The following is a 27,905-nucleotide window of genomic DNA, read 5'->3' as shown; positions in this document are numbered from 1 at the left end:
GGGATTTTCCAGGGCTGGACTTTCTCAGTGGCCCCAGAGACTTTTCCCAGCACGGGGGTGGGGGGGGGGGGGACGGGGGGGGGGTGGGGGTGGGGGAGGAGGGGAAACGGGGTTGGGGAATATTATTCCTGAACAATATTCACCAGGGACGCATCACACCCGGCACCATGAGGTCCCTTTGAGGCTGCACAAAGTGGACCCTGGTGACAGATACACCTGGCTGCGGCATCTGGCCACCCCCAAGCTTTGACCCTCCCTGAAGCCTAGGCATTTTACCTGGGGCCTAGGATGGCGCCCAGCGCGGGCAAAGTCCACTTACCTGGCTCGCTTCGGCCCTGAAGGGGCAGAGGGCCATTGCTGGCCTGGCAGATCTTTCCAAAGGCCAGAGCAAGGGACCTGTGGGGGACCACCACGCTGGCTGGCTGGCTGGCTGGAGCCCTGGGTTTGGTGGGAGAAGGAACAAACGTACAGTCAGTCTGTTCCCATGGAGCCCCTTTAATTTAACTTGTCTTCGAAGCAGAACACAGACACAGAAAAATGCACGTAGAGGTAGTTTGATGAACTTTCACGCAATGAACACCCATGGAACCAGCACCCCGATCACGACACAGAGCGTTATCAGCCCCCCAGAGCCCCCTATTCTGCTCCCAGGCATCACCCTCCAGACCCCCTGGGAGGAGAGCCACGACCCTGACTTGCTGCACCACAGATCACCTCCGCTTGCTCTCCACACACGTTCCTCCGATGATGGAATCATACCGTCGGTGTCTGTGTCTCCCCTTCCTTCTCCCCCTGGTCTGTTTGGGGACCAACCACACGGCTGCACTCAACACCAGCTGACTCATCCTCACTGCCCTGTGGTAGGCTCGTTACCGCCACGTATTTACCCCCGACCACTGTGGATGGATATTTGAATGACTTCTGGTGTAGGGTTATTACAGATGTCACCGCCGTGGACATTTTCGTACAGGCGTTGGGGGGATGGGGTGTACAGTTCTGCTTGGCACACACCTGCGGTTGTAGGAAATACACTCGTTCAGCTCCAGTAGATGCTGCTGAGCCATCTCCAAAGTGGTTGTGCCGATGGGCACTCCCACCCGCGGTGTGTGAGTTCTTGGTTGTTCCGTGTCCCCTCCAACACCTGCTATTGTTTGCCTTTTTCATCCCAGCCTTTCCAGCAGGTGTGCAGTGGCACTGAGTTCTGGCTTTAATTTGCACGGCCCTGAGGAGTGACACAGAGGAGTGCCTTTAACTTACGTTTTATTGGCCACTTGTGTGTCCCTTTGGGGAACGAGACTGTTCACGTTTTTTGCCTGGGCAGGTTCTGAACTGCGCAGGCTCACAGAATCCTTGACTTCCCTTCAAAGAGACGGTCGCATTGGAGCTATAGAGGAAGACCCCATGTGCCTGCCACAGGCACCTCTGTGGGCGACCCGCCCACCTCTAGAATGGGACGTCCTTTGGCTTTGGAGGCAAACAAACCTGAGTTTGAATCCCAATTTGGCCTCTGACCAGTGCTGAGACCCTGGGCTTGGTGTTCTTAGGGATAAGTTGGCAGTACACCTACCTACCTCAAAGAGGATGCCCTGAGTCCTTTCCTGTACGTAAATTACCTAAGGCACAGCTGTTCTCAAAGTAGGGGTCAGCGTTACCTTCAGTCAATGAATCTTGCATAGACATTTCAAATTATGGCACAGAAGAAACATTCAATGATATTAAAAGATGTTTGGGCTGGACCATTGAAGAAACCTGCTAGGTAACAAAACAGTATGCTCAGCACCGTTTCCTTTTTAAAGGAGATAAGAGATAAGAAAAAGAACGAGAAGGAGGAGTTCCCATTGTGGCTCAGTGGTTAATGAATCTGACTAGGAACCATAAGGTTGCGGGTTCGCTCCCTGCCCTTGCTCAGTGGGTTAAGGATCCGGCGTTGCTGTGAGCTGTGGTGCAGGTCGCAGACGTGGCTCGGATCCCGTGTTGCTGTGGCTCTGGCGTAGGCTGGCGGCTACAGCTCCGATTCGACCCCTAGCCTGGGAACCTCCATATGCTGCGGGAATGGCCCAAGAAATGGCAAAAAAGCCAAAAAAAAAAAAAAAAGAACGAGAAGGAAACGCCTCTACATGCTAATCATGGTTATCTCCACTGACATGAGTGTGGATGACCTTAATTTTCTCATTTGTATTTTCCTCAATATTCTAAAGTTTATGCAATAAATAGGTATCAAAACAAACAAGTTCTCTTTCAAAAAAAGAAATTTCTTTTCAAAAAGATCATCCCAAGGAAAAATACAATTACACTCTTTTGAAGAAATAACCTTGGTGACAAATCTAAATGCCAGCCTTGCTCTAGCAACATGTGGACATGTCCTTCCTGCCATCATATTTGTCAGCTAATATTTTCTGAGTGCTTATTAGGTGCCAGGCTCTCTGTGCTAAGTGGTGTATATGTATCATGATCTATATTTTATACAAGAGGAGAAAAAGGCTCAGAGAGATGGTGCTTTTCCCAGGGTTGCAGAGCTGCTATGTGGCACAGCCAGGATTCAAGCCCCAGACAGGCAACCCCTGAACCCTGCTCAGGTCACTGGGCTGCGGGCAAGGGCCTGCCTACGACGGGTTCACCACTGTCTCCCCGGCTCCTTCCTCCTGGACGTGGTGTGATGAAGCAGATGCGAGCCTCTGCAGGGAAATCTGGGGCCGGTTCCTGCCCGGAAGGCATCACCTCAAACCTGCAGTGCCTGCCAACGCTACAGACTTTCCAAACTGGATGCCCCTCGCTGCTGAACGCCCAAGGAAGTCGGCTTATGTCTCAAGCCAGCCCAGAATGTTCCAAAAATAATCTGGAATGAGGTGGAAGGGACTTCAGCCAGTCCAGAGGCCTCCCATTCCCTGGCCGCCCCTTTCGTACCACCGAAGCCTGTTTCGAGAGAGCAAACTGGATTAATAACATAAATCATGGTATTACACGCACAAGGCACCTCTGTTCCCTTCTTAATTAAATGGACGGCAGCAGGCACTTGGCTTTGGTTTTGTTCATCTCCACTGCAAGTCATAGAGAGTCCCATGTTGTTCCCATTAGTAAGAGGACAGAACAGAGGGCTCCAAAGTGTCCTTTCGGAGGGGGGCGGTAGACACACGAGGGGAGGGTACTTTATGGTCTGAAGCGATTCCTGTGTCCTCTGAGTCTCTCAGGCTCCGTCTAAGGTCGAGAGAGCTTTTTCTTTGTGGAGAGAAATGAAGTGAGTCCTCTGAGTCCTTTTACCCAAAAAAGCAATGTTTTCCTCTAAAACAAAACTTAATAACAAGAGAAAACACAACAAGAAGCAAAAGGCTTTCATGTTCCTCATCTGATTTAAAGCCCCGGAAGACACCACCCCAAGCAGGACCATGACAGCTGCTCCGTAGAATGAGCTGCCTTCCTGGTGGAGAAGCCAGGACCTTCCCCACCTCAGCTCCGAGGGAGAAGATTCTATGATTACTTTCAGTCAACAGATAGGGCTTAGAGAGCTGCCCACTGCTATGGCCAGGAAGGAGGCACGCTGCTCCCTGGCCATCCCTGAGGGTCTAGCGAGCAGAGATAGACCTGGTTAAGCTGGCACCTGCTGGTTCATCACGGGTAGGAAGGGCTGTGGGCCGCTGTTACTTGCTGACTCTTTGCAAAGCACACTTCCCAGTGTTCACATCCCTGGATGCCCCTCCCCCTACGATCTGGCCTGGGCCACGTGACTTGCTTTGCTAACAGGCCATTCGGAGGCATACTGCAAGCAAAGCCTTGTGCTTGTGAATTAAGGCTTGTCTTCTTAGAACGTTCTCCCACCAAGGGCTGAGCTACTCCGTAGAGAAGTCTGGCTTCCACGGCTGGAGAGGCTTCCTAGAGAGAGAAATGTGAGCCAGTGCCAGGGGACACTCCAGACGCGGGAGGAAGAAGCCACCTTGGTGGGCTAGCCCAGCAGACGCCACGTGGAGCGGGAGAACCACCCGCTAAGCCCAGCCTCGGTGCAGAATTATGGTTTAAGCCACTAGGTGTGAGGGTGCTTTGTTACTAGATAATAGGTTACCGTTGGCCCGTAAATAGCAACGGAGGCCAGACAGGTCCCTCAACAATGAAAGCTGTCCTGAACTGCGGTGTTTCCACCATAACCAGAACAATCTGTCCTTGCTGTGAAATGCTGCTGAGACCCGAGTCAGGGGCAACTTTGATACCTGTTTGCTCCTGCAGGAGCTTTGAGAGCCTTGGGGTCTCTCCTGGGCGACAGCGGGGAGATGGGTGCCACGTAGACATTCGCGGCAGTCCAAACAGGGACACTCGGTCCGAACCAAAAGCAGGATAACATGTGGCATAATCTGGGGCATTCTTCCCAGGAAGGAAAACCTTTCCATGATCTGAGGTCACTGGCGACTCTCCCTGTGGGGCCATGGGGACCAGGCAGGGCTGGGTGGTGCTGAGTCTGGCCCACGAGGCTCCTCTGGGAAGCGAAGCATGACCAGCACCGGCTCATTCTGCTCTTGCCTCCGTCTCCAGAGGGGAAGCTAGAAGCCTCAGGAGTCCCTGGGGCTACATGGCTCGTATTTCCAGGGAATTTTTTTTACATCTAGCGCCACTCATCCCCAGCTGTGCTGGATACGTTTCTGATGTTTGTCTTCTTCTGTAGAATCAAATTCCTCACGGCAGAGGGAAGGCAGGACTTCAGGGGGAGTGCGAAGGTTGTCATGTCAGCCTCGAATGAGTCACAGAGGATCTGGGTGAGGGGACAGAGAGGACAGATGAGAAAGCACAGCTCCCCGGAAGGTGGCAGATTCTGCATCAGGACCACCTCCTGACCGATCCAGGGCTGCTCCTGGCCTTGCCCTGGGGTGACTGTTGTTTGGAGCAAGTTCTCACCTCACCCTCATCATATCTCAACTTCTAACGAGAAATTCCTGACACTTCAAGAGCTTTGCTCATGCCCTTCCCCTGGCCTGGAATGTCCCTCCTCCCGTGCTCCCTCCCTCCCTGTAGCCCATTCCATTCTGCAGAACTGGTTCTGAATCTTCCACCACGCTGGCTTGCCCCTGAGGTATTCTCCGAGCCACTGCTTTTGGTCTTGGAGTTAACGTTGGCCTGATATTCTGCTTGACTCTGAACCCCCTTTCTCTATCCTGGGGAGACCCCAAGTGCCTAGAGGGCAGGGCCATGGCTTAGGGCTCTTTCACAGGCCCCAGAGCGCTTATCACAGCCTAAGCACACAGCACACACCAAACCGACGTATGAGTGAGCAGAGAAGTGAATGAATGTCACGTGCAACCACAAAGGAGCGAACAGGCTGGATTTTCTGACTTCATGTGACGTCTGTTATTTGCATTTAGGTTCTACAAGGCAGAGATCTTATTTTTGCTTCTTTATATCCCTCCTCCCACCACCAGAGGCAGAGTGTCTTACACAGATTCTGGTGAATGTCGTAAGCCACTCTGGAAGTCCACAGCTTTCTGGTGAATGAGTAATTACAGCACTTTTTAAAATATAGAGATTGTCTCAGAGCTCCAGGAAATTATGCTATAAATTGACTTCTTATATTCTAGAAGAATTTTGTCCCAACAAAATCTAGGGCTAGACCACCGTGTTGCGCTGGCCTCCAAGGCACAGCCCATGTCCTCCTCATCTAAATGTACCCCATGCCTAGCATCGTGCCTGGCATAAAATTGGGCATTTATAAGTGTTTGTTGAATGACATACTGACCGCAGAAGGGATGAAAGCAGGATTTAAGGGCAGTGTCCATCGTGAAGGTTCTGGACAAGCCTGATTTTCCACAACTCTTTCTGTCTACAGAAGAACCCAATGGGATTCCAAACCACCAATGCGTGTTTGTAACTCTAATCTCACAGAGAGAAAAGCATGCAACCCCCACGGCCATTTCGATGAAGAATTTGAGATTGCATAAAATCTCTAACAAACAAAATATAAAAGATACTGCCCTGGAAGGCGTAGAGAGGTATTTTAAGCTGGCGGCAGGTGCTTTAAGAGCTGCGGGAACAAGTGCTGTGGGGGCACGGACGAGGGAATAGCCCGCCCCCACGGGCTGGGGGCGGGGTGCTGGGAGGGTCAGGTGAGGCTGGATTCCATACCCCCGTTGATGATACGGAGGCTTAAAGCAGCTGCTTTGTCAGGTCAAGCCTGTGCCTGCCTGCTGGGCCGACTGAGAGAGCATGCCTGGGCCTGGCAGGCCTGACACCTCGAGGCCAAGCAGCCGAGGCACCAGCCAAGGTCCTGGATGTCTGCGCTTCTCTGGGGTCATGGTGGAAGGCTTAGCACCTCGGCCAGGCACTCAGCAAGGACCAAAGAGAGAACCATTCTATAACCATTTGGGGACAGTGGTCAGACCCTTCTGATAATGGTCCTCACCTCATATCTGGAGGAGAGAATGGCATTGATCCCAAACCCAATGCAGTGAGGCTTTGGGATCAAACCCTAACCCTAACCCTTACCCTCAGGTACCTGTTAGCCCTCCCCCTCCCCCATTATTCCTCTATAAGGCAGCAGATGCAAGTAGGATGGTGTTTTGCAAATAAACCATAACCAGAAGGCCACAATCTGAGGGTAACTGCTTTTTCTTTCCTTTATTTATTGTTGTTTCTTTATTTATGTTGTAAATATAAATTTAAGTGTGTCTAGGTCTTTTTTTTTTTTTTCTTTCTTTCTTTGCTAGCACCACTCCCAGGGCATATGGAGGTTCCCAGGCTAGGGGTCTAATGGGAGCTGTAGCCTCTGGCCTACACCACAGCCACGGCAACACGGGATCCGAGCCACGTCTGCACCTACACCACAGCTCACAGCAATGCCGAATCCTCAACCCACTGAGCAAGGCCAGGGATTGAACCCTCAACTTCATGGTTCCTAGTGGGATTCATTAACCACTGAGCCATGACGGGAACTCCTAAGTGTATCTAGGTAATTCCCATAACAATATCACTTTCCTAGCCTGGAGACAGATGAGTGTAGCTGAAATCCTGCCCTGTGCAATGCATGCTGGGAGTGTGCCAGGCACTTGAATGTCACCTGCCATGCATGCTGGGAGGAAAAGAAGGCCAAGAACCTCCACCGTACAGGGTCATTCCCTTGAAGGCAGAGACCAAAGAGAGCATGAAGTACATGGTCACTGGCTCCTGCCGAAGAAATGCTGGAGAATGTCATCATGGGGTTTTTTTGGGTTTTTTGTTGTTGTTGTTGTTGTTGTTTGCTTTTAAGGCTGCACCTGCTTTATGGAGGTTCCCAGGCTAGGGGTCAAATTGGAGCTACCGCTGCTGGCCTATGCCATAGTCTCAGCAACACGAGATCCAAGCCTCGTCTGTGACCTACACCACAGCTCATGGCAACACCGGATCCTTAACCCATTGAGTGAGGCCAGAGATGGAACCCACATCCTCATGGATCCTAGTCAGGTTCCTTAACTGCTGAGCCACGAAGGGAACTGCCAAGAATGTCATAATATAGATGACAGCAGCTACAACCACATAGGGGAGACCATGGTGGGCCCAACACTGCACAAGGCCCTTCCTGGTTTATAACCCTCACTGGTTTATAATCACTGGCTCCTCATCACCAGCCCACAAAGAAGACATTGTTAATCCCTCTGTAGACAAGGAAAATGTGGCTCGAGGAGGTCAAAGAAGTCACCTAAAGTCCCCTAAATAGAGGGTGGTAGGACCCAAATTCAAAAGCAAGTCTATATTCGTGCTTGCTCCATTAGTATCTACTTATCAATATCTGTGTTTCCTTCCATCCATCCACCCATCCATCCATCCATCCATCATCTACCCTGTGGTGTTAACAGGAGCCGCATCCCCAGGGTCTCAGGAACAGCAGTGACCTTCTTCCTTTTCCCCACAAGGTGATTCTGGAGCCAAAGTTCAAACATATTTCTTTGTGGACGGACCCTTCTCAGGGCCTCCATGAACTCACTGCTGAGTGGCCCAGGTGCTGTGCTGCCCAGAGAGGTCTCACTCTAGAACGGAGGGAAGATGGGACTCATCAGTGAGCCTTGGTCATACTCCACAGATGCCACCTTTCTGCTGTAAGGTCTTTCTTTTCACTTTGGAGAATAACCACCTATCAAACCCACAAATAGCATTCCCCGGCATCGAATATACCAAAGAGAAGGGTCCGTGGCAATTAATTCCTTAGCAGGATCTGACACACCAGAACGCCAGTGTAAAACATCTCACCTATGCCTGTCACAGATGATTGAAATTCTACCATTACGAAGTCATTCCTCTGCTTTATCCAAGCAATCCAATTCTGGGACTGTAATCTCTTGATGTGTTCAAAAAGTGGGTGCGATAATGGGAGCATGGGGTAGCATTGTTTGTAATAGAAACAATTTAGAAACAACCTAATAGAGGCTGATGAAATACATGGAGGACTGGTTAAACAGACAGAAAGCTAAACCTGTGGCACATCCATACCATTCGCCCAGACCCCAGATAGATAATATGTAACTTTCCCAAAGAATGAGTCTACTCTGTGCATCTCAAGTGAAACACTCTCCCAAATATGTAAAACAGAAAAGGTGAAGTGAAGACATTTATGTTGAATTACAAGCCCCCAATCCATCTGTGGAAACACTAGACCAGCTCTTGAAAGCATGGAGAAGAACTTGGTATCAGTGGCACCGGCAGAGCAGGAAACTGGGTGCAGGGGGCTGAGCAGGAGCAGTGGCTGCCATGCTATTTTATGTAGCTGTGCCCTGCAGTGGCCCTGCAGGAAGAGGATATTTCTCCTGTTAATCCTTCCTGCAACTTTGAGAAGCACAACCCGAAAGTATTACCTAATTAAAGAATAAAATTTAATTTAAATATCTGCTAGGAAGGTAGAATCAGGTCCTTTTGAAAGAAAAAAAAGTTATGCTAAAATAAATTATTCCTTATACTTCTAAGGATTTGGGTCACTCAGTATTTTCACTCATTCAAGAAATATTTATTTAGTCGCGACCGTGTGGGGTAAGCTGAGTACACAGAAGTGAGTAAAAGGGAACCTATCCCCATTTAAAAGACATGTGTGCCTGGAGCTCCCGTTGTGGCTCAGTGGTTAATGAATCTGACTAGGAACCATGAGATTGCAGGTTCAATCCCTGGCCTTGCTCAGTGGGTTAAGGATCCAGCGTTGCTGTGAACTGTGGTGTAGGTTGCAGACGCGGCTCGGATCCCGCGTTGCTGTGGCTCTGGCGTAGGCTGGTGGCTACAGCTCCGATTGGACCCCTAGCCTGGGAACCTCCATGTGCCACAGAAGCGGCCCAAGAAATGGCAAAAAGACCCCAAAAAAAAAAAAGGCTTGTGTGCCTGGGAGCATGGACAACTCAATGATAATAACAACCTAGGTGCCTGTCATTCACCGAGGGCTTGCTTGGTGCCCAGTCCATCTTCCGTCCTTGCAACAGGCGCTCTGGTCCAGGGTGCAGTTTCGGGATAGACCGTGTGGAGTCTAAGCCTGCCTGTACACCTAAGAGGGGATCATTAACCGCTCTGTGCCTGTTTTCTCACCTGCAAACAGGGAGCAATAATAGCCGTACCTCGTTGAGCTGTGGTAAAGATTAAATTAGTGGGCATGGGTAAGGTTCTGAGAACAGTTCCTAGCCCCACGCTCGCAGGTAGCCCTGCGGAAACATTGCGTATGTTTATTACTCTTATGATGCCAGCCCAGCCCTGTGTGCTACAGATACAGTGGGCAGCAGACATCCACAGCCCACGCTCACAGAGGGTTTACCATCCCTGGAGACAGACATTAAACACGCAATTACCATTGTGTCTGTCTCCCAGGGAGAGGCAGGAACCTAAATAGGGAACTCTAACTGCACGTGCTGAGGGCTTGAGGGCCACATGGACTGCAGGTGGAGGCGGCAAGGGGACCGAAAGGAAGAGCAGGGGTCAGACTAGCAGAAGGGTGGGGAGGGAGGGTGCTCTAGGCCGGGGCCCAGCCTGAGCAAAGGCAGGGAGGCACCAGGAAGGGACCAGCTTCCCGAGCAGCTGTTGGAGGATCCGATGCAAGGAGGAGGGGCTGGGAGGGGGAGCAGAGACCAGCTCGTGAAGGAATTTGGATTTATCCCCAGAGCAATGGGGAATCACGAAGGTTTTCAGCAACAGAGTGACTTGGCAAGACTTGCCTCTTGCGAAGATGGCTCTGGCTGCAGGTGGGCGAAGTGGGAGGCTGGCAGAAGAGAGGGGCGGCCAGGCCAGAGGGATGAGCATCTGGAAGGCCTCCCTCCCAGAAAGGAAGCTTGCAGGAGGCAGGCTGCCTTAACCCTCCCTGTGCCCGGCCGGCCCAGCCAGTGCTCAGCGCGTTTCAGCAAGCAGAGGAGGTTGGGCCCGTAACGGGGGACGGGGACCATATACACACAAGGCAGAAGGTTTTCTGTTTCCCTTCCGTTCTGCCAGGACAGGCGTCTTCATCTGTTTCATTCCCTGCCGTCCTCCAGCCCCTGCAACAGTGCCAGGCACATGAAAGGTACCCAACAAACGTCCACTGTCAGGGGTAGTGACAGCAGAGCAAGTGGGGGCAACCAAGACGAGGCAGCCAGGGAGGTAGGAGCAAAACCACGTGGCTCAGCAGCCAAAGAAGCACGTGTTTCAAGGAGCCGTCTTTGGTCACAGAGGTCAAGGAGGATAAAGCCCGACAGGCATCCATCGGATTGTGTAACCTGTGCTCTTTTTCCTTTATTGCTATGATGAAACTGTCACAGCTCTGTCAGCCAACAAGCACAGGGAGCACTGCATACGTATGTACACAGATCCCAGGTAGGAGCTGACCTTGAGGGGCTACAAAAAATAGTAGAAGACAGCCCATTTCCTTGATGTCCAAGGCTAGCCAGGGAGGTCTCCATATTCACAAACAGGCAGTTCACAGTGTCATGAAATTCCATTTCCGGTTTCTGATCCTTTCGCCAGAGTCCTACAAGGTGATAACGGAAGCATGGAATAAGGAGGTGTCAGACCTTGTCCTCGCTCATTACTTTTCATGGTGGGAGTCGCTCGATGTTTGCCAAGAGAGTTGCTGGTGGCGGCATAAATACAACTGCAGATTTGCAAAATAGATGTTGCCGTAAGGAAGAAGGCATCCTAGCTTTATAAAAATATTTCACAACATTTTTTTTCGTTACAATAACAACAGACAAGACTGGGGAGAGGCCGGCAGTCATGATGAGTATTATTTATCTGTTAGATCGCGTACAACTGCTCCCAATATGCAAAGGATTGTTAGCAGTACAAGTATTTTCAACCAAAGCTGATGTGGTCCCTTCTACGTCTCTTCCTAAACAATTCAGTCCTAAAGTGATTCAGTGGAGTGGAGAGGTTGGAGTCCAAGGTGGGGCTGGAGGGCACGAAGCCACGAAGGTCCAAAGTGGGAGTCAGAACCCAAGTGATGAGGAGGACATCCCCAGGGACAGTGCCCTGGTCTGTGATCTCACAGCCCAATCAGGGTAGGAGGGGATTCTTCAGAAGGTTGGGGCATGGCAGCCTGGCACATGGTATCAGAGGGTTATGAGTGTATTTGTGTACGTGTGTGGGTGGGCACGCAGCGAAACATGTATTCCTTAGCCTTGCCTGGGAGCAGCAACATCTCAATAGGAATGAGCACATCTACTGCCCAGATCTTGGATTCTAAATACCATTTTCCATTACAGTGAGTTAAGACTCCTTGGAGAAAAGGCTGATTCCAGAACTGGGACAAGGACATCTTGTCACAGCTGACAGTGAGGATGTGCTCAGAGGATGATGGGCCCCCCCAGAAAGGACAGAGACTGGAGGGCTCTCACGGGTCCAATTAAGGATAATGTGAGCTTTATTTTATTTTATTTCATTTTTTTTAGGGCTGCACCTGTGGCATACGTAAGTTCCCAGGCTAGGGGTCGAATTGGAGCTATAGCTGCCGGCTACGCCACAGCCACAGCCACGCCAGATCCAAGCCATATCTTTGACCTACACCACAGCTTGTGGCAATGCCAGATCCTTAACTCACTGAGCAAGGCCAGGTATTAAACCCACATCCTCATGGATACTAGTCAGGTTCGTTACTGCTGAGCCACCATGGGAACTCTGATGTGAGCTTTAAAATAAATAAGGATGGGAATGGAGTATAATTCACCATACCAGATATAAAAAATAATTACATTTGATGAGGCGTGGGATATTTATCTATTCCAAAGTACCTCCCCATACAATACTCATTAATTACAAAGCGGAAAAGACTAACTCTACAGTGGGGAGACCTAGGAGACACCACCGCTACTGCGGGATCAGAGTACACATCGTTAGTACAGGACAAGTCAAAATGGTGAAGCCCTTGGCAGGGTGCAAGAGGCAGAAAGCAGTCGCTGATGTGATATTCCTGCCGGAGAGGCATCACCTGAATCTGACCTTGGGGAAACGTTCATCAGACATTCTACAATGTCTTTGATCTCCAAAAGTGTCAAGGTCATGAAAGTCGAGGAGAGACAGAGGAGCTGATCTTCTAGCCCGCGGGAGACTAAAAGACATCCCTACATGCACGGGTGACTCTGAGCTGGATTCTTTTGTGCTGAAAGGCGCTATTGTGATGTCTGGCAAACCTTGGACAGAGTCTGAGGATTCTATGGCGGTTAGGAATCTGTGTTAGCTTCCTGGTGTGGTGGTTGCGTTGCGGTTAGGTGGGAACCTTTGTTTATAGAAGAACACGGGAAAGTATAGGAAGAGGATCAGGGCAATTTATTCTCAAAAAGTTCAAGAAAAGGAGTTCTCATCGTGGCTCAGTGGTTAACGAATCCGACTAGGAACCATGAGGTTGCGGGTTCGATCCCTGGCCTTGCTCAATGGGTTAAGGATCCAGCGTTTTCTTGAGCTGTGGTGTAGGTTGCGGATGCAGCTCGGATCCCGTGTTGCTGTGGCTGCGGTATAGGCCAGCAGCTACAGCTCCGATTTGACCCCTAGTCTGGGAATCTCCATATGCTGCGGGAGCGGCCCAAGAAATGGCAAAAAGACAAAAAAAAAAATAATTTTTTCAAGAAGAAAAGAGGTTTTTGTTTTTTTTTGGTACTACTCTTGCAATTTTCTTATTGCTGTGTGACTGCTTTGAAACTTTAAAATGATAAGAAATAAACTGTAGATAAATAAAATGTCATACATACATACATACAATGGAATATTATTTAGCCTTCAAAAGGGAGGAAATCCTGGAATCCTGTGGTGGCTCAGTGGTTAACGAACCTATCTAGTATCCATGAGGACACGGATTTGATCCCTGGCCTTGCTCAGTGGCTTAAGGATCTGGCATTGCCGTGAGCTATGGTGTGGGTCACAGATGTGGCTCAGATCCGGCGTTCCTGTGGCGTAGACCAGTGGCTACAGCTCTGATTCGACCTCTAGCTGGGAACTTCTATATGCCGTGGGAGTGGCCATAAAAAGACCAAAAAAAAAAAAAAAAGGAAGAAAATCCTGTCACACTGATGAGCCTTGAAGTCATCATGCTGAGTGAAAGAAGCCAGACACAAAAAGACAAACAACATGATTCCACTTCGATGAGACACTTGGAATAGTCAAATTCATAGAGACAGAAAGTAGAAAGTAGAATAGTGCTTTGCCCAGGGCTGCAGTGGGGGACGTTACTGATTAAGGGAGTCAATTAGGGATGATGAAAAAAGTTCTGGAGGGGGCTGGTGGGGGTGGCTGCATAACATGTGGGTACTTGTACTCAGTGCCACTCAACTGCACCCTTAAAACCGGGTAAGAAGGTAGATTCTGTATTATATATATTTTCCCACAATAACAAATTGAAAATTGCAAAAGGAAACCATGATTGCTAAGGTACAATCACAGCAAATGTTTAGTTTCAAATTGTTGGTGGGAAAAGTGACACCAGGGTTGGAGTGCATCTTGGACTACACAGCTAATACTCTCTAACTCAGTCTTCCTGTGCCAGGCCCATGGAAGGGAGTTTATCTTGGGAAAGGAAGATAAGCTTTTTTTCTTGAGTGTATGCTTCACATGACCAAACATTATCTTTACGACTCTGCGAAAATTTGGGAAAACTCTTTCTGCCAAACATGACTGTGAATGTCCATTCTTAGAGAGTTGTAGAAGATTTGAGAGCCTGGCTCTGCAAAGCAAATCTGCTTTTAGTTACTAAGCCAAATAAAGCAACCCAACCAAGTGGCAAAACTCCAAGGTATGACACTGCTATGGGCAAGAAAGGCAAACCCTTCTTTTTCACAGTTTGCTTGGCCTGTAAAACTAGAGCACGTGTGTTTGCTTGTTTAATTCGGGGGCTCTGCAATGCTCGGACCAAATTCCTGTAACCACGAAACCTGACACTTGCGATCCAGATGTAGGTTACGCGGATGATGCTACTAACAGTAAAAGTTGAATCATAGGGTTTCACGGATAAGTCCTAAGGATCAGCCAGGAAGTTGCTTTATGGCCACCCTCCACCAATGCACAGCTTGACCAATGGCACAACCTACAAGCCGATTTCAAGGTCACTGCAAGCACCACTCGTTAGCTGGAGGAGCTGGAGGCACCGTGCACTTTCACTGCTGGGGAAGGGCTTGCTGTGTAAGTAATGACTTGACCCGCCACCTGCGTACACAGAAGACATGCTGAACTAAACAGCAAAGCACCTTGGGTGCTGTGGGGCTCAATCTCTTCATGTCAAATGCCAGGGATGCCAGGGTAGGTGTTACTTTAGCACCTTCCAACATTAGGATTTTCATAACCTGTACCTACTTAGGCAGTAATTCATGAGTTAGTAGCATTGATGATTAAATTAAAAAAAAATTCTCTTGTTGGGGTGTGTGTGTGTGTGTGTGTGTGCGTGTGTTTGAGAGTAAAATTAACTTCTCTTGGTCAGTGCTTAGAATTACTGGACTCAAACTCTACCTTAGTCCAGAATTATACCTGTGCTGCCCTGAAGTTGTACGTTACCTGATAGCATAAACGAGTATACAGGATAAAGCCCCATTGTGGAAGTAAATGCAATGGGACAGATACAGCAACATATGTCCTTTACATGTAATCCTCTTATGCCAGGTCTAACATAAGGCAGTTGGGTTTAAAGGGCATGTGTGTGTATATGGGTTGTTTTTCAGAAGGTATATAACTGGTCTAAATCCAAATAAAAACAAGCTAAGCTGCAACACTTATCACTGCCGCACATCTACTGACAGCGATGCAGAGATGTTTATGCAAAGGTTAGCCATGGCTCAAGCAGTTGCTTCCAAGGGTCTTTTAGTTCATTAAAGCCGCGGCCAGAAATGGATGAGTCTGGGCCTGAGGCCGTACTGCCCGAGGGTTCACAAACTGAAACCACAGCCGCAGACTTGATTACGCCCTTCCCTGCTCTGCTCGCTGGATGAGATCCTCTGAGATTTCATTTTATGAGTAGTCCTGGCCACCAAATGTCTGGGAATCAATCCCAGTGGTAAAAACTCTTTATTGCTGTTCCATAAAAGCAGTGATAGTTCCACATCTAAGCAGGACGGGGACAGGGCACTCCCAGCAGTGGGTGCGGGAATGCTGGCAGCGCTGGTTCAGAAGCCACTATTGGCCCAGATGGGCAAAGCCAAAGCTACATAAACGCATCTCTGGGACAACTCAGAGGGAAGCCCCCTGGGTGCCCTCCAAGGGAGAGTGTGCTGTCAGCGACCTCCGTGGATCGTGGTGAGAAAGCTGGAAGCCTCAAGGGACCATCCTAAAGTAGTGCCCTCTCCCCAGCCACGTGATTGACAGGTCTGGGAGCCGGGCCCTTCAGGGTCCTGCCTTGCTGCAGCCAGAACACAGCAGAATCCCAGGCTCTCCTCGGCGCTGGGAGCATTTCCATGGGAACGGCTGGCTGGCTTGCAGCCCCGCGCTGGGCGGTGTACTCCATCTATTTCTATGGCACCTATCACCATGGCACCTACTTGCTCAGAAAAACACAGGCTAAAAACAGAACCTAAGAAAGGGGGATTATCCACTTCCCTGCAGGTCCTTCTCCCGCAACTGTCCTTACACCTTCTGATTGCTCACATGGGCCTTTTTCTTTCCCAGTCTCCGTGTTTTTGTTGTAGGTGGCCTTAAAAAAATAAAAAGCTTACTATCAGTGTCAGCATCATCCCGGGGGTAATGTGGCCTGAGGCTTCAGGAAGTTTGCACTCTACTTGCCATGGATAGAAAATTCCTGGGGTGGAGGAAGCCCACACAGGAAGGGACTCCTCTGGGGCTTGTTCAGGTACTGGGGGAGGGGAGAAGAGGTGGGGAATAGGGGAGAATGATGGTGACATCGGTGTACACAGGTGACCCAGGAAAAGATCTGTGTTTTGGTTTTTTGATGTTTTTTGTTTTTGTCTTTTTGCCATTTCTTGGGCCACTCTCGCGGCATATGGGAGGTTCCCAGGCTAGGGGTCGAATCAGAGCCATAGCTGCTGGCCTCTGCCAGAGCCACAGCAATGCGAGATCCGAGCCGTGTCTGCAACCTACACCACAGCTCATGGCAACACAGGATCCTTAACCCACTGAGCAAGGCCAGGGATCGAACCCGCAACCTCATGGTTCCTAGTTGGATTCGTTAACCACTGCGCCATGATGGGAACTCCAAGGATCTGTGTTTATTCCAACAAAGGGGCTCAGGGGAGGCGTCCACAAGGCCAGATAGCTACACTGAAGGTTTTCTCTAAATTCAAGGTCACCCTTCACAGCACAGCACTTAATCCAGTCTCTGGAGTCAGACAGAACTTGAGTTCGAATCCTGACTCCGTCACCTGCCAGCTTGTGAGATGGGCGGGCCGCCTCCCAGAGGTTGATGTACTCATCTGTAAAGTGGGGATGAGAAGAAACATCCACGGGGACAAGCCACCCGCTGTGACCTCAGCTGCCATGGTTTGTTCCTCTAGTAAAAGTTGCAGTATTCAAGGAGACGTCATACGCAAGTGCTGGGCGGAGCTCTCACAGATGCTAGAGAGGAGGGGAGGGGGAGGAGAAGGACAGCGACGGCTACTAGGACAAGGATGCTTACCGCCCTCTCCTTACCCCTCCACCCCATCCAATGGGGAAAGAGAGCTCTCCTTCTCCCCCTGCCTCCAGACTCCCACATTCCTCCGTGTCCTTGGGCACCATGAACGTACCTGAGGACACACGTGCTCTGAAGCAGGTGTCACCATGCAGAAGGGTCATCAGCCACTGCGCTGCTGTGACAGGTGGACACTGAAAGTCTCAGGAACCACAGAAAACCCCAGCCTGGTGCCCTGCTTGTGGGCTTGGGAGTCAAGCAGGCGCTGGGACTCCAGTCTCCCCTCTGCCATCTATTAGCCGAGTGACTCAGGACAAGTCCCTTCCCTGCCCTTCCCTCCCCAACCCGTGAATGGGGCAAAGCCTCCTGTCCCTGAGGGCGGTGGGGAGCGTTAAACAAGAAAACACAGGAAACACCTCTCCCCCGAGCCAGCCCGCTGTGGGCTCCGTTCTCTTCTAATCCCCACACTGAACGTTCTAAGGCAGAGTGAATATTCTGTTTAATGAGTAGACTTAGCTTTTATAATACAAGGAAACGGGCTCATTTCCTGAATTTGCTGGTGGTGTGGGTGTGTGCTACTGTGAAACCCCCATGCTCACACAAGGCCCCACGTCCCAGAGGCTGGCACGGTCCCCTCTGGTTCCCCCCGCACCAGCCCCTCAAATGCTCCATTTCTCACAACTCCCTCTGGAGAAGGCTCTGCTCTCCCCAACAAGTCTGTGGGTTCGCTCCCACCCACAGCTTCGTCCATCCTTTTTACTTAATGAAAGCAATTTCCCTCTTGAGGGCACTGTGGCTGCAACCTTGCCAGATCCCACCCCCGTTTCCACTTGGGGAGCCATGTGCTTCCGTAGCTCTGGGGATGGAATATGTGACCTAAGCTAAGCCAATCACACAATTCCATGCCCCTGGGTGCAGGGATTGGCTCATATGACCTAGATTGATCCAATCAGAATGGCTCTTCAGACTCTCCCTGAGGAGAGGGGACAGAAGGCCATGGTGGTGATGGGAGGTAGATGGGAGGCCCAGACTGACCCTGTCACCGGGGTGATCATAAGGAAAGCCAACCTGTAGGTAAAACTGACACGTGAAGAGTACCAACTAGAAGCACTACCAAGTACTAAAACTGCAGCCCTGATGGCATTATCAACACCCAGAGCATCTCAAACTCTGCCCTACCTCTGAATGTCTTAGTTCTACGAGTCAATCAACTCCATTTACGTTGAAACCAATTTGCATTGGATTTTCTGTAACATGAGGACACAAGCACCTGGAACGTGACTTCTCCATAGTCAGAGCCCTCACCTCATTCGGAGCTCAATTCCAAAGTTAGATCTTGAAGGAAGTTCACCTAATTCTCCATTATCTCTGGCCCCCTATATACTGTTTGTTAAGTAATGACCACATATGTGCCCTTAGTAAAATCCTTTGACATTGGCACTGTCTTTGGTTTTCCAAAGAAGACACCGAGGCCTGAAAATATGTGAAAACATGGAGTTCCCACCATGGCGCAGCGGAAACGAATCCAACTAGGAACCATGAGATTGCGGGTTCGATCCCTGGCCTCACTCAGTGGGTTAAGGATCCTGCGTTGCCGTGAGCTGTGGTGTAGGTCACAGACGCATTTCAGATCTGGCGCTGCTGTGGCTGTGGTGTAGGCCAGCAGCTGTAGCTCCGATTCGATCCCTAGCCTGGGAACCTCTATATGCTGCAGGTGCAGCCCTAAAAGGACAAAAGACAAAAAAAAAAAAAAAGAAAGAAAGAAAGAAAGAAAGAAAGAAAAAAAGAAAGAAGGAAAATATGTGAAAACATTTTCTCCAAGGCATTACACCTAGTCGTGGGTAAAATCAGGACTAGAAATGAGAATCCTGTGTGATATGTAAACTATTAATAAGTTTTGATTTCTTTTTCTAAATATTCTTTCAATTCCCCAGTTGGATTATAAAAATCTTCAGTCCAAGGCTATTTTTTTTTCTTCCTATTTTGACCGTCCATTGTAGTTACTTGAGAACTGTTTGTTACCGAACAGTCAGTGGACCCTCCTGCAGCCCGGAACACCCTGATTCAGGGGCCTGACAATGCCCGGAGGTCTGCTGAGTACTTGAAAAAGTACCAAGCACTGGGGTAAGTGCTTGACATATGTAATCGCATTTTTTAAAAAATGGTTCATTGTACTTACGTTATTCTTGGACCCAAGGGCAAGTGGCCTTTCGCCAAGGTCATGAGCATAACCTATTTGGGCTGGAAATAGACGATCTATTCCAGGGAACAAATAGAGAGAGCAGTGGTCCCTTCCAGTGGCACATAGCTAGGTGGAAAGGACGGGGACCCGGGGTTTGATTCCTGGTTCTGCTTATTATCTGGAGGTGATGGGCAAGTTGCTTTGAGTTTCGTGCTTCTGTTTTCTCCTTTGTCAAAAGAAGGTATAATTCCAACACCTCTACTGGGTTGTCAGAAGATTCGGTCACATCAGTCAAACACCCAGGACAATGCCTGGCATAGTTTTGCTCTTCTCCCACTATATTTCTCCTTTGCTGGGCCCAAACCAGTGGCTGGCCCCCACAGGCATGTGTCCCCCTGCCCTGCTCTGTGGACAGTGGCTGACCCCACCCAGGAGCCAAAGTGATGGAAAGGTTCAAGAAAACCTTGGCCACCAGGTGGGAAGAAGTTTCTATCCCATTCCTTGCCAAACACAGATTTGCTGCTAGAAAGCCAGAGCATGCCCAGCAATGGCTGTAGCCCAGGCTGCTTTGTTTCATTGCAAATTCATTGCGTTTAGGTTGTACCTAAGCCTTTTTCCTTTTGTCTCTGCCGAGCAGGCCGTGAACAGTTCCAGATCTGACAGGCTGAGTACCAGGTCTGACTTATTAAAGAAAGAAAAGGGGATTTGCTGGGCAGCTCAGTATGCATTTTCAATTAAGACGTGCAGTGGTTCCGTGGAACAGCCAGGTTCCCTTAGGCGTGACTGTTACCACATAACCAGTGTATTCTTGCTCAGGGCTGCTGGTCAGCAAAGGGGACTGTTCCGCCTCTTTAGGTAAACTTGATGGAGCAGCACTTCTCCGAGGCTTAGGTGAGGGTGGGGTGAAGAAGCTCAAGGGACAAGGAGAGATAAGATTCCTTTACATTTTATCACCTCTTTTAATCTCCTCTAGTGCCCAAAGAATGTGGATCGGCCCAGCATTTTGTTCCACCCCAGAACCAGGCTTCTGGTATTGAATAGTGATATCCTTCTGTTGGAAGCAGTTCAGTTTCTATTTATGGGAGGCAGTGTTCTCAAAGTGTAGATCTCCAGGACACCTGCATTAGAATCCTGGAGGGCTTGTAAAAATGCAAATGTCTGACTCCCAGGAATTCCTGCTGAATTAGACTCAGCATGAAAGACGGGGAGCCGAGGGTAGCAATTAAGAACACGGGTTCTTATATATATGGACTAACTCCAAGCTCCAGCTTCTCTACCAACACCTGTGGACTGTGGGCAGAGTATTTAACCTCTCTGGGTCTCCATTTCATCACCTGTGCAAAGGGAATGCAGAACAGTCAAGAGATTTGGAACTCACGTGGTTGTTTAAAGAATGAAATGGAATAACACATATTCTGCAATGCTTGGCAAGCAGTAAACATTCACCATGAGATAACTCTTCAGAAAGTCTTAGGATCCTATGAGAAATAATAAACTTGGCCATGACAACCAGTGTTAAGATCCCTGCTCGTACTTCCTACTGGTACAGGTTTTGACAAGTCTACAGACCAGCAACCAGACCTGACGGTATTGTGATCAGTTTGAACTCCACCAGGACTCTCCCTGAGCCTCAACAATGGACCAACCAGGAGAGGGCAGCAGGAGAGAGCCAGAGACTAACGTTGTTGCTATCAGAATCACAATGTTTATGAGTTAGGGGCACTCACTTGGTGTGTCCAGGTTGGTCCTAATTTCAAGAGACACTAAATCTGGTGGATGCAGGTCTGGTAGCATGGATTACTTGCTGGGTGGGTGTACATTAGTACTGTGGGTGGTGGCTGTCCATCTGACTTCTGATTTTCATAGATTATTTACTTTAGGAAGTCACACAAGCATCACTATATTGTAGGAAACAACACAGCTCAATTGCAACGTAGATATTGAGAGATCATTTAAAGCCAGGGTGGGCAAATTTTTTGGTAGCGTCTGTGAGCTAAGAATGGTTTTCCTATTTTTAAAGGGTTGTTAAAAAGAAGGAGGAGCAGGGGGAGGAGAAATAATAACAGTGTGGTAGTTAATTTCATGCGTCAGCTTGACTGGGTCACAGGGAACCCAGATACTGGATTAAACATTATTTCGGGGGGGGGGGGGGCACTTCCAGATGAGATTAGTATTTGAACCGATAGACTGAGTAAAGGAGATGGCCCTCCCCAGGGTGCAGGGGTTTCATCCAATCCATCAAGGGCCTCAACAGAGCAAGAAGGCTGAGGAAGGAAGACTTTGCTCTCTCTGCCTATGAGCGCTGGGACAGTGGTCTTCTCCTGCCCTCTGATGGGAACTTACACCACCATTGTTCCTGGTCCTCAGGCGTTTGGACTTGAGCTGGAACTACACCACCAGCTTCCTGGGGCTCCAGCTTGCAGATAGCAAGCCGATCATGATGATTCTCGGTTTCCATAATTCCATGAGCCAATTCCATCTATCTACCTATCTACCTATTCATCTATCTATCTATCTATCTATCTATCTATCTATCTATCTACTTATCTATATCTCCTGTTGGTTTTGTTTCTTTGGAGAAGCATGACTAATAGAAACAGAGATATATGCATTGCACAAAACCTAAAATATTTACTGTCATCCTTTACACAAATGTTGGTTGAGGAGTTCCCATTGTGGCTCAGCAGAAACGAACCTGACGAGGAATGAATTTTTTTTTTTTTTTTGGCTGGGCATGTGGAAGTTCCTGGGCCAGGGATTGAACCCAAGCCACAGTAGCAACCTGAGCCACAGCAGTGAAAACACTGGGATCCTTAACCTGCTATGCCACAAGACAAGTCCTAGTAATTCGTTTTTTTTTTTTAATTGAAATAGAGTTGACTTACAATTTAGTAATTAACTTTTATTATAGTTACAGAAATACTGATCTGCAGTGGATTATGGGAAAAACTGGATTCAACACAGAAAAATCTGAGCGTTCAGAGGGGGAAAAAACTGCTCATATATGGAACTTGATTTCTAACAGAACATGCAGCTGAGTGAGGGGAAAAGTAAAAATGGAGGTCTATTATCTTATGGCAGTCACAAAAATCAAGTCCAGGTAGATTAAACAGTTAAACCTAAAAGATTAAATACTAAATAGGGAGGGCAAAATAGGAAATTTTTAGAAAAGAATAAAAAAGAATATTTTTATGGCTTCAAGTTGGGAAAGTTTTCTTCAACAAAACAAATTTGACATGAAAATTAAGAGCTTCCGTTCAAAACTCACCATCAATAAAATGCAAAGGCAATCAATCCCAAATTGCAAGTAGATATCTGAACATATAAAGCCAACATAAGAAATTCCTGTCATGGGTCAGCAGTTAAGAACCCGACTAGCATCCATGAAGATGCGGGTTCGACCTTTGGCCTAATTCAGTGGGTTAAGGATCTGGTGTTGCTGTGAACTGTGCTGTAGGTTGTGACACGGCTCAGATCCCACATTGCTGTGGCTATGGCATAGGCTGGCAGCTACAGCTCCGATTTGACCCATAGCCTGGGAACCTCCATATGCTGTGGGAGCAGCCTTAAAAAGACAAAAAAAGGCAAAACAAAAACAAAACCCTAAAATCGACATAGGATTATAATCTACAAAATATAAAGAGTTCTTATGAATCAATTAAAAAAATACCAAGAGCTCATTAGAAAATAGAGGGAAAGACACAAACAGGCATTTCACAGCAGAGGAAAAAAACAGATGATCCATAAACATGAAAAGTTTCTCTGCTTCAATAGTAATCAAGTAAGTGCAAACTATAACCATAGTGAGACAGAGGCCACACCCACTGGATTGATAAAAATTAAATTTAGCCAGAATGAAATCAACCAAAACACTATCATCCACTTACTGCTGGTGGATGTATAGATTGTTATAATCACTTTGGGAAAATAATTAGCAATATCCAGGAGAGCTGAAGACATGCACTCACTTAAACCTATAAATGTCACTCATGGGTATGTACCTGGAAGAGAAGACTAGATACATGCAATGTGGGATAATCACATTCTGGACTATTATACAGCACTGAAAAGTGAACAGTAGCTACTTGTAAACACCAACGAATCTCAAAAACATAATGTTGAATAAAAGAAGTCACAGAAGAATATGTATTGTGTTGTTAAAAATAGTATTAAAAATAGGCATCTATACTCTGCAAAACCACACAATATATTGCTTAGAGATTTAAGTGTGGAAGTGTGTGTGTGTGTGAGTGTGTATATGTGAGTATGTGTGTTGTGTAGTAAAACTATAAATAAAAACATGGGATGATGAGCACCAAGTTCTGTATAGTTTCCCTCTGATGGAAGGGTATGTAACTGGGAAGGAGTAGTCAGAGGTTCCTAAGAGAATGACACTGTCCTACTTCTTAACTTGGGTGGTGGGGATGCAGGTGTTTGATTTATTATTCTTTAAGCCGAACATATGGTTTATATCTATGTATGATATATTTCACAATTTTTCAAAAAAAGTAAAAGGATGAAAAAGCTATTGGTGATGGCTAAGAATGCAGAAAGAGGATCAAATCCCTTGAGGGTACAGGCAAAGGCTAGGCAGGCAGCATGCTCTTGACTATCAGGAAAATGCAAATCAAGAGCCAGCTCAGAGGCCCAGCACCTGAACACTTAACTTTTGCCTCCCCAGGATTTTTTTTTTCCTTTCAGAAGCTACTTTTCCTCCAATCCAGAGGGACCATGGCATTACCTGTCCCATCCTTGGTGGGCATGTTACTCAGACCAGCTCTTGGGGATATTTCTACTTATCTGGCCTCAGTGGTTAATACAGGGAAGAACAGAGGTTCCGAGTTGGCCCACTCAGAGCCATCACTGCCTTTCTGTTGGAAAAATCAAGAAAGAGGTTGGATTACTATTTGCAGAGCAAACCTACAGCTTCTTGAAAATCAGCCTGCAAATGAGGCCAGCATAGAGAAAAGCAGAAAAGAGGACTGAAGAATCACAGTGGAATAGAGAGAGACAAAGTCATCACTGAATGTCTGGATCCAGCCATTCCCGATTCCCATTCCTAAGTAGCCAGTTGCAGATCCAGTTGTAATCAAAAGTGTCCTAACCCCTCAATCCCACTCTTGGGCATCTATCCGGACAAAACTCTACTTAAAAGAGACACGTGCACCTGCATGTTCATTGCAGCACTATTCACAATAGCCAGGACATGGAAACAACCCAAATGTCCATCGACAGATGATTGGATTCGGAAGATGTGATATATATACACAATGGAATACTACTCAGCCATAAAAAAGAATGACATAATGCCATTCGCAGCAACATGGATGGAACTAGAGAATCTCATACTGAGTGAAATGAGCCAGAAAGACAAAGACAAATACCATATGATATCACTTATAACTGCAATCTAATATCCAGCACAAATGAACATCTCCTCAGAAAAGAAAATCATGGACTTGGAGAAGAGACTTGTGGCTGCCTGATGGGAGGGGGAGGGAGTGGGAGGGATCGGGAGCTTGGGCTTATCAGACACAATTTAGAATAGATCTACAAGGAGATCCTGCTGAGTAGCATTGAGAACTTTGTCTAGATACTCATGTTGCAACAGAACAAATGGTGGGGGGAAAAATGTAATTGTAATGTATACGTGTAAGGATAACCTGACCCCCTTGCTGTACAGTGGGAAAATAAAAAAATTATAAAAAAAAAAAAGAGTCCTAAGTAGCATCGAATTTTGTATGAGGAGTGGGGTTTTGTGAGCCTCCAATATATAAAGTTGGTTGTGTGGTGGTGGGGAGCAGGACAGTGTGGAGTCCCCCCATCCCTGACCAGGAAGTAAGCAATATCTGTTCAGAAGAGCAAAGTCGCTAAAAACTCTCCCGTTGAATTTGGTGAATCAAACCACATGCCCAGTGAGGTAACTTTAGAGGCTTTAAAAAAAAAAAAAAAAAAAAACCTGATTACTGGGATGTGTTGACCATTTCTTCAGCCTTTAGTGATATTCCATAATAAAAGACAACCTCGAGTTTCAGCTGGCCTTTCTAAAAGCAGGGAAAGGGGAAAACAAAGTCTCTTTCTGCCTGTGGCCAGTAATTCAACTTAATTCAACTGAGCTGAGAGCCAGAAAATCATCTTTAAGGATTGCAACAGACAAATCCCTGCTCCAGGCTAAAGCTGGTGCAAGCACAGGCTGGGAGAGGGAAAAACACAGAGGGAAACATGAGAGGGACCTTGCAGAGGGCGGCGCCCTCTCCAGCAGCTCCTGCCGATACCCCTTATCTGACTGAAGTGGCTGTTACCCCCACTGTAGGTGGCTGTCCACTGGGAAAGCACCTGAAGGCAAGCAGCCAGATTAGTCCTGCCTCCCCTGAACTCCAACCCAGTGTGTCCAGGCCAGAGGCCAAAGGGACAAAGTCTAAATGAAGGCTAGGCGAGGCCAGAGCCCCGAGACGGTGGTTAGGAGATAGACATGGGGAGGACAGGGTCCAGATTCCAGAGCATGACTTGTCTGGGTTCTGGGTCTGGTAAGCAGCTCATGGAGTTATCAGAAAGCTATCTTCCCAGCAATTGTCTGAGGGTTTAAGAGGGTCGGAGGCCAGACACATCCCAGTCCAGCAAACCACAGCCTGAGATTGCTTAAGCGCCGGGGCCAGACCCAGACATCAGCCCTCATGTCCTCAAATAGGGGCCTGCTAGAGTTTACAGTTTCCGGAAGGCACGGTCTCTCTGAGGCCGCCCATGGAGGGCCATGGACAAGGGAGCGTCTTCTAGAAACAGAACCCCAGGCACCCCTGGCTGATTGAGGAGCTCACATCTTTCCGGAGATAACGAAGTGGCTCCTTGCCCACCCCCCTCCGTGGGATGTCGGATGAGTGATGTTTCCCCTTCTCCCCTTTACTAAACGCCGGTGGTTTTTATTCCAAGTATCTTACTTTCTCTCCATTATTAAATGCTGGGGGCGTTTAAATTGATCATTAAGCTGTCAGTTGACAGATTATTAAGAGCAACATCCAGACCTGATCAAGAAGAAAGCACACCTGCCAGCTTTGGTTTTACACAGGCAGCCTGTGCCATGTTGCAGGGGCGGGGGTGGGGGTGGGAGGGTTGCATTTTGGAAATTGTTTATACGGGAAGAGGGCATGGCGGATGGTAGGAAGTCTAGGGGCAGAATGTCATGGTTATCTATCCCTTTCTTTCTGCCCTGTCATGGGTTGAATGATACACACACACCCCCCCCACACCTCCCCAAAGATATGCCCAAGTCCTAACTTCCAGCCTCTGTGAATGGGATCTGATTTGGAAACGGGGTCTTTACAGATGTAATTAAGCAAAGGATCTGGAGATGAGATCATTGTGGATTAATCGAGTGGGCCTTGACTCCAGTGACAGGTGCCCTTGTACGAGGAGAAGACAGAGACCGGAGACTTGCACTAGGGGCGGTCATGTGAAGATGGAGGCAGGGGTTGGTGCAATGCAGCTAGAAAGTAAGGGACACTGGGGACTGCCTGGGGCCAAAGGAGCTGGAGGAGGCAGGAGGAATCATGCCCTAGTGTCTTCCGAGGGCGTGAGGCCCTGCTGACACCTTGATTTAGAATGTCTGCTCCTCAGAACGGTGAGATAAATTTCTGCTGTTTTTAGCCACCAGCTGTGTGATTTGTTGCGGCAGCCTTAAGAGATTAATACCTGCCCAGACATTGTTAAGACTGTCCCTCCCTTGGCAAGGCAGTTAATCACTATCTCAGACCTCGGTGACTGCTCAAAACACGCCCTCCCCACGATCACAGCGTTTGGCTTGAGGGTGGTCGCTGCAATGGACTGAATGCTTCTGTGTCCCCCAAAGCCACATATTGAAATGCTAACCCCCAATGTGATGGTATCAGGTGGTGGGGCCTCTGGGGATGATTAGGCCAGAAGAGTGAGGACTTCACAAGTGGGATTAGCACCGTTATAAGACCCTACAGAACTCTTTTTCTGCTTCCATTATGTGAGGACAGATCAAGAAGACAGCATCTAGGAACCGGAAGTGGGCTTTCACCAGACACCAAAGCTGCCATGGGCCTTGACCTTGGACTCCCAGCCTCCTGAACTGTGAGAAAGAAATGTCTGTTGTTTAAGCTACCCAGTCTGTGCTATTTTTGTTTTAGCAGCCCAGAGAGACTAAGTCAGTCACAGGAGAGAGCTGGCCCGAGAAGGATCCCATAGAGAAATAAGCAGAGAGGGGAGAAGGGGAGAGACAGGTCTTGATGATACACCATCCCTGGACCTACAAAGGGCCATCCTAACTACAGGTCTCCTTTTCCACTTCTGAGTTAGTAAATTCATCTTTTTTTTTTTTTTTTGCTTTTTTAGGGCCATGCCTGTAGCATATGGAGGTTCCCAGGCTAGGGGTCGCATCAGAGCTGCAGCTGCTGGCCTACAGCACAGCCACAGCAACACCAGATCCTAGCTGCATCTTCGACCTACGCCACAGCTCACCACAATCCCAGATCCTTAACCTACTGAGTGAGACCAGGGATCAAACCCGCATCCTCATGGATACTAGCAGGATTCGTTTCCACTGAGCCACAATGGGAACTCCCTGCAAAGATCATTGTGAGTTGGCATTGCCACTTGCAAACCTCCCAGGTCCTGATCTGCACATTCTGTCAGGTACCCGATCCCAGCAGATCTGCTCATTCATGTGAGAGCTCAGGCTCAGAAGAACAGCAGAAATAGAGGACTCTCTTGGCGACAGGGAAG

General features: G+C 48.3%; 2 protein-coding genes across 3 annotated transcripts in view; both read right to left on the bottom strand.

The window, feature by feature from the left end:
- The window catches only part of DGLUCY (D-glutamate cyclase), a 123,040-nt gene that overhangs the window by 42,296 nt on the left and 52,839 nt on the right, over positions 1-27,905 (bottom strand). The window contains 2 exon segments of the mRNA XM_047797550.1: positions 277-426; positions 4,599-4,735. Coding sequence (XP_047653506.1) covers positions 277-426; positions 4,599-4,708 — 260 coding nt within the window. The 5' untranslated portion in view covers positions 4,709-4,735.
- LOC125135441 (uncharacterized) lies at positions 364-4,609 on the bottom strand. 2 transcript variants are annotated; one of them, XM_047795607.1, is made up of 3 exons: positions 4,200-4,609; positions 1,012-1,222; positions 364-896 (listed from the first exon to the last, which is right to left on the bottom strand). In XM_047795607.1, the coding sequence occupies exons 1-3, from the start codon at positions 4,493-4,495 to the stop codon at positions 870-872; spliced, it is 534 nt and encodes a 177-aa protein (XP_047651563.1). In that variant the 5' UTR covers positions 4,496-4,609; the 3' UTR covers positions 364-869. The 2 variants fall into 2 exon arrangements, with proteins under 2 accessions (XP_047651563.1, XP_047651562.1); XM_047795606.1 differs by having other exon boundaries at positions 364-1,222.

The sequence above is a fragment of the Phacochoerus africanus genome, chromosome 9 (genome assembly GCF_016906955.1).
Source record: "Phacochoerus africanus isolate WHEZ1 chromosome 9, ROS_Pafr_v1, whole genome shotgun sequence".
Classification (NCBI taxonomy): domain Eukaryota; kingdom Metazoa; phylum Chordata; class Mammalia; order Artiodactyla; family Suidae; genus Phacochoerus; species Phacochoerus africanus.
Note: the sequence above shows the minus strand (reverse complement) of the source record. Positions and strands in the feature narration are given on the sequence as shown.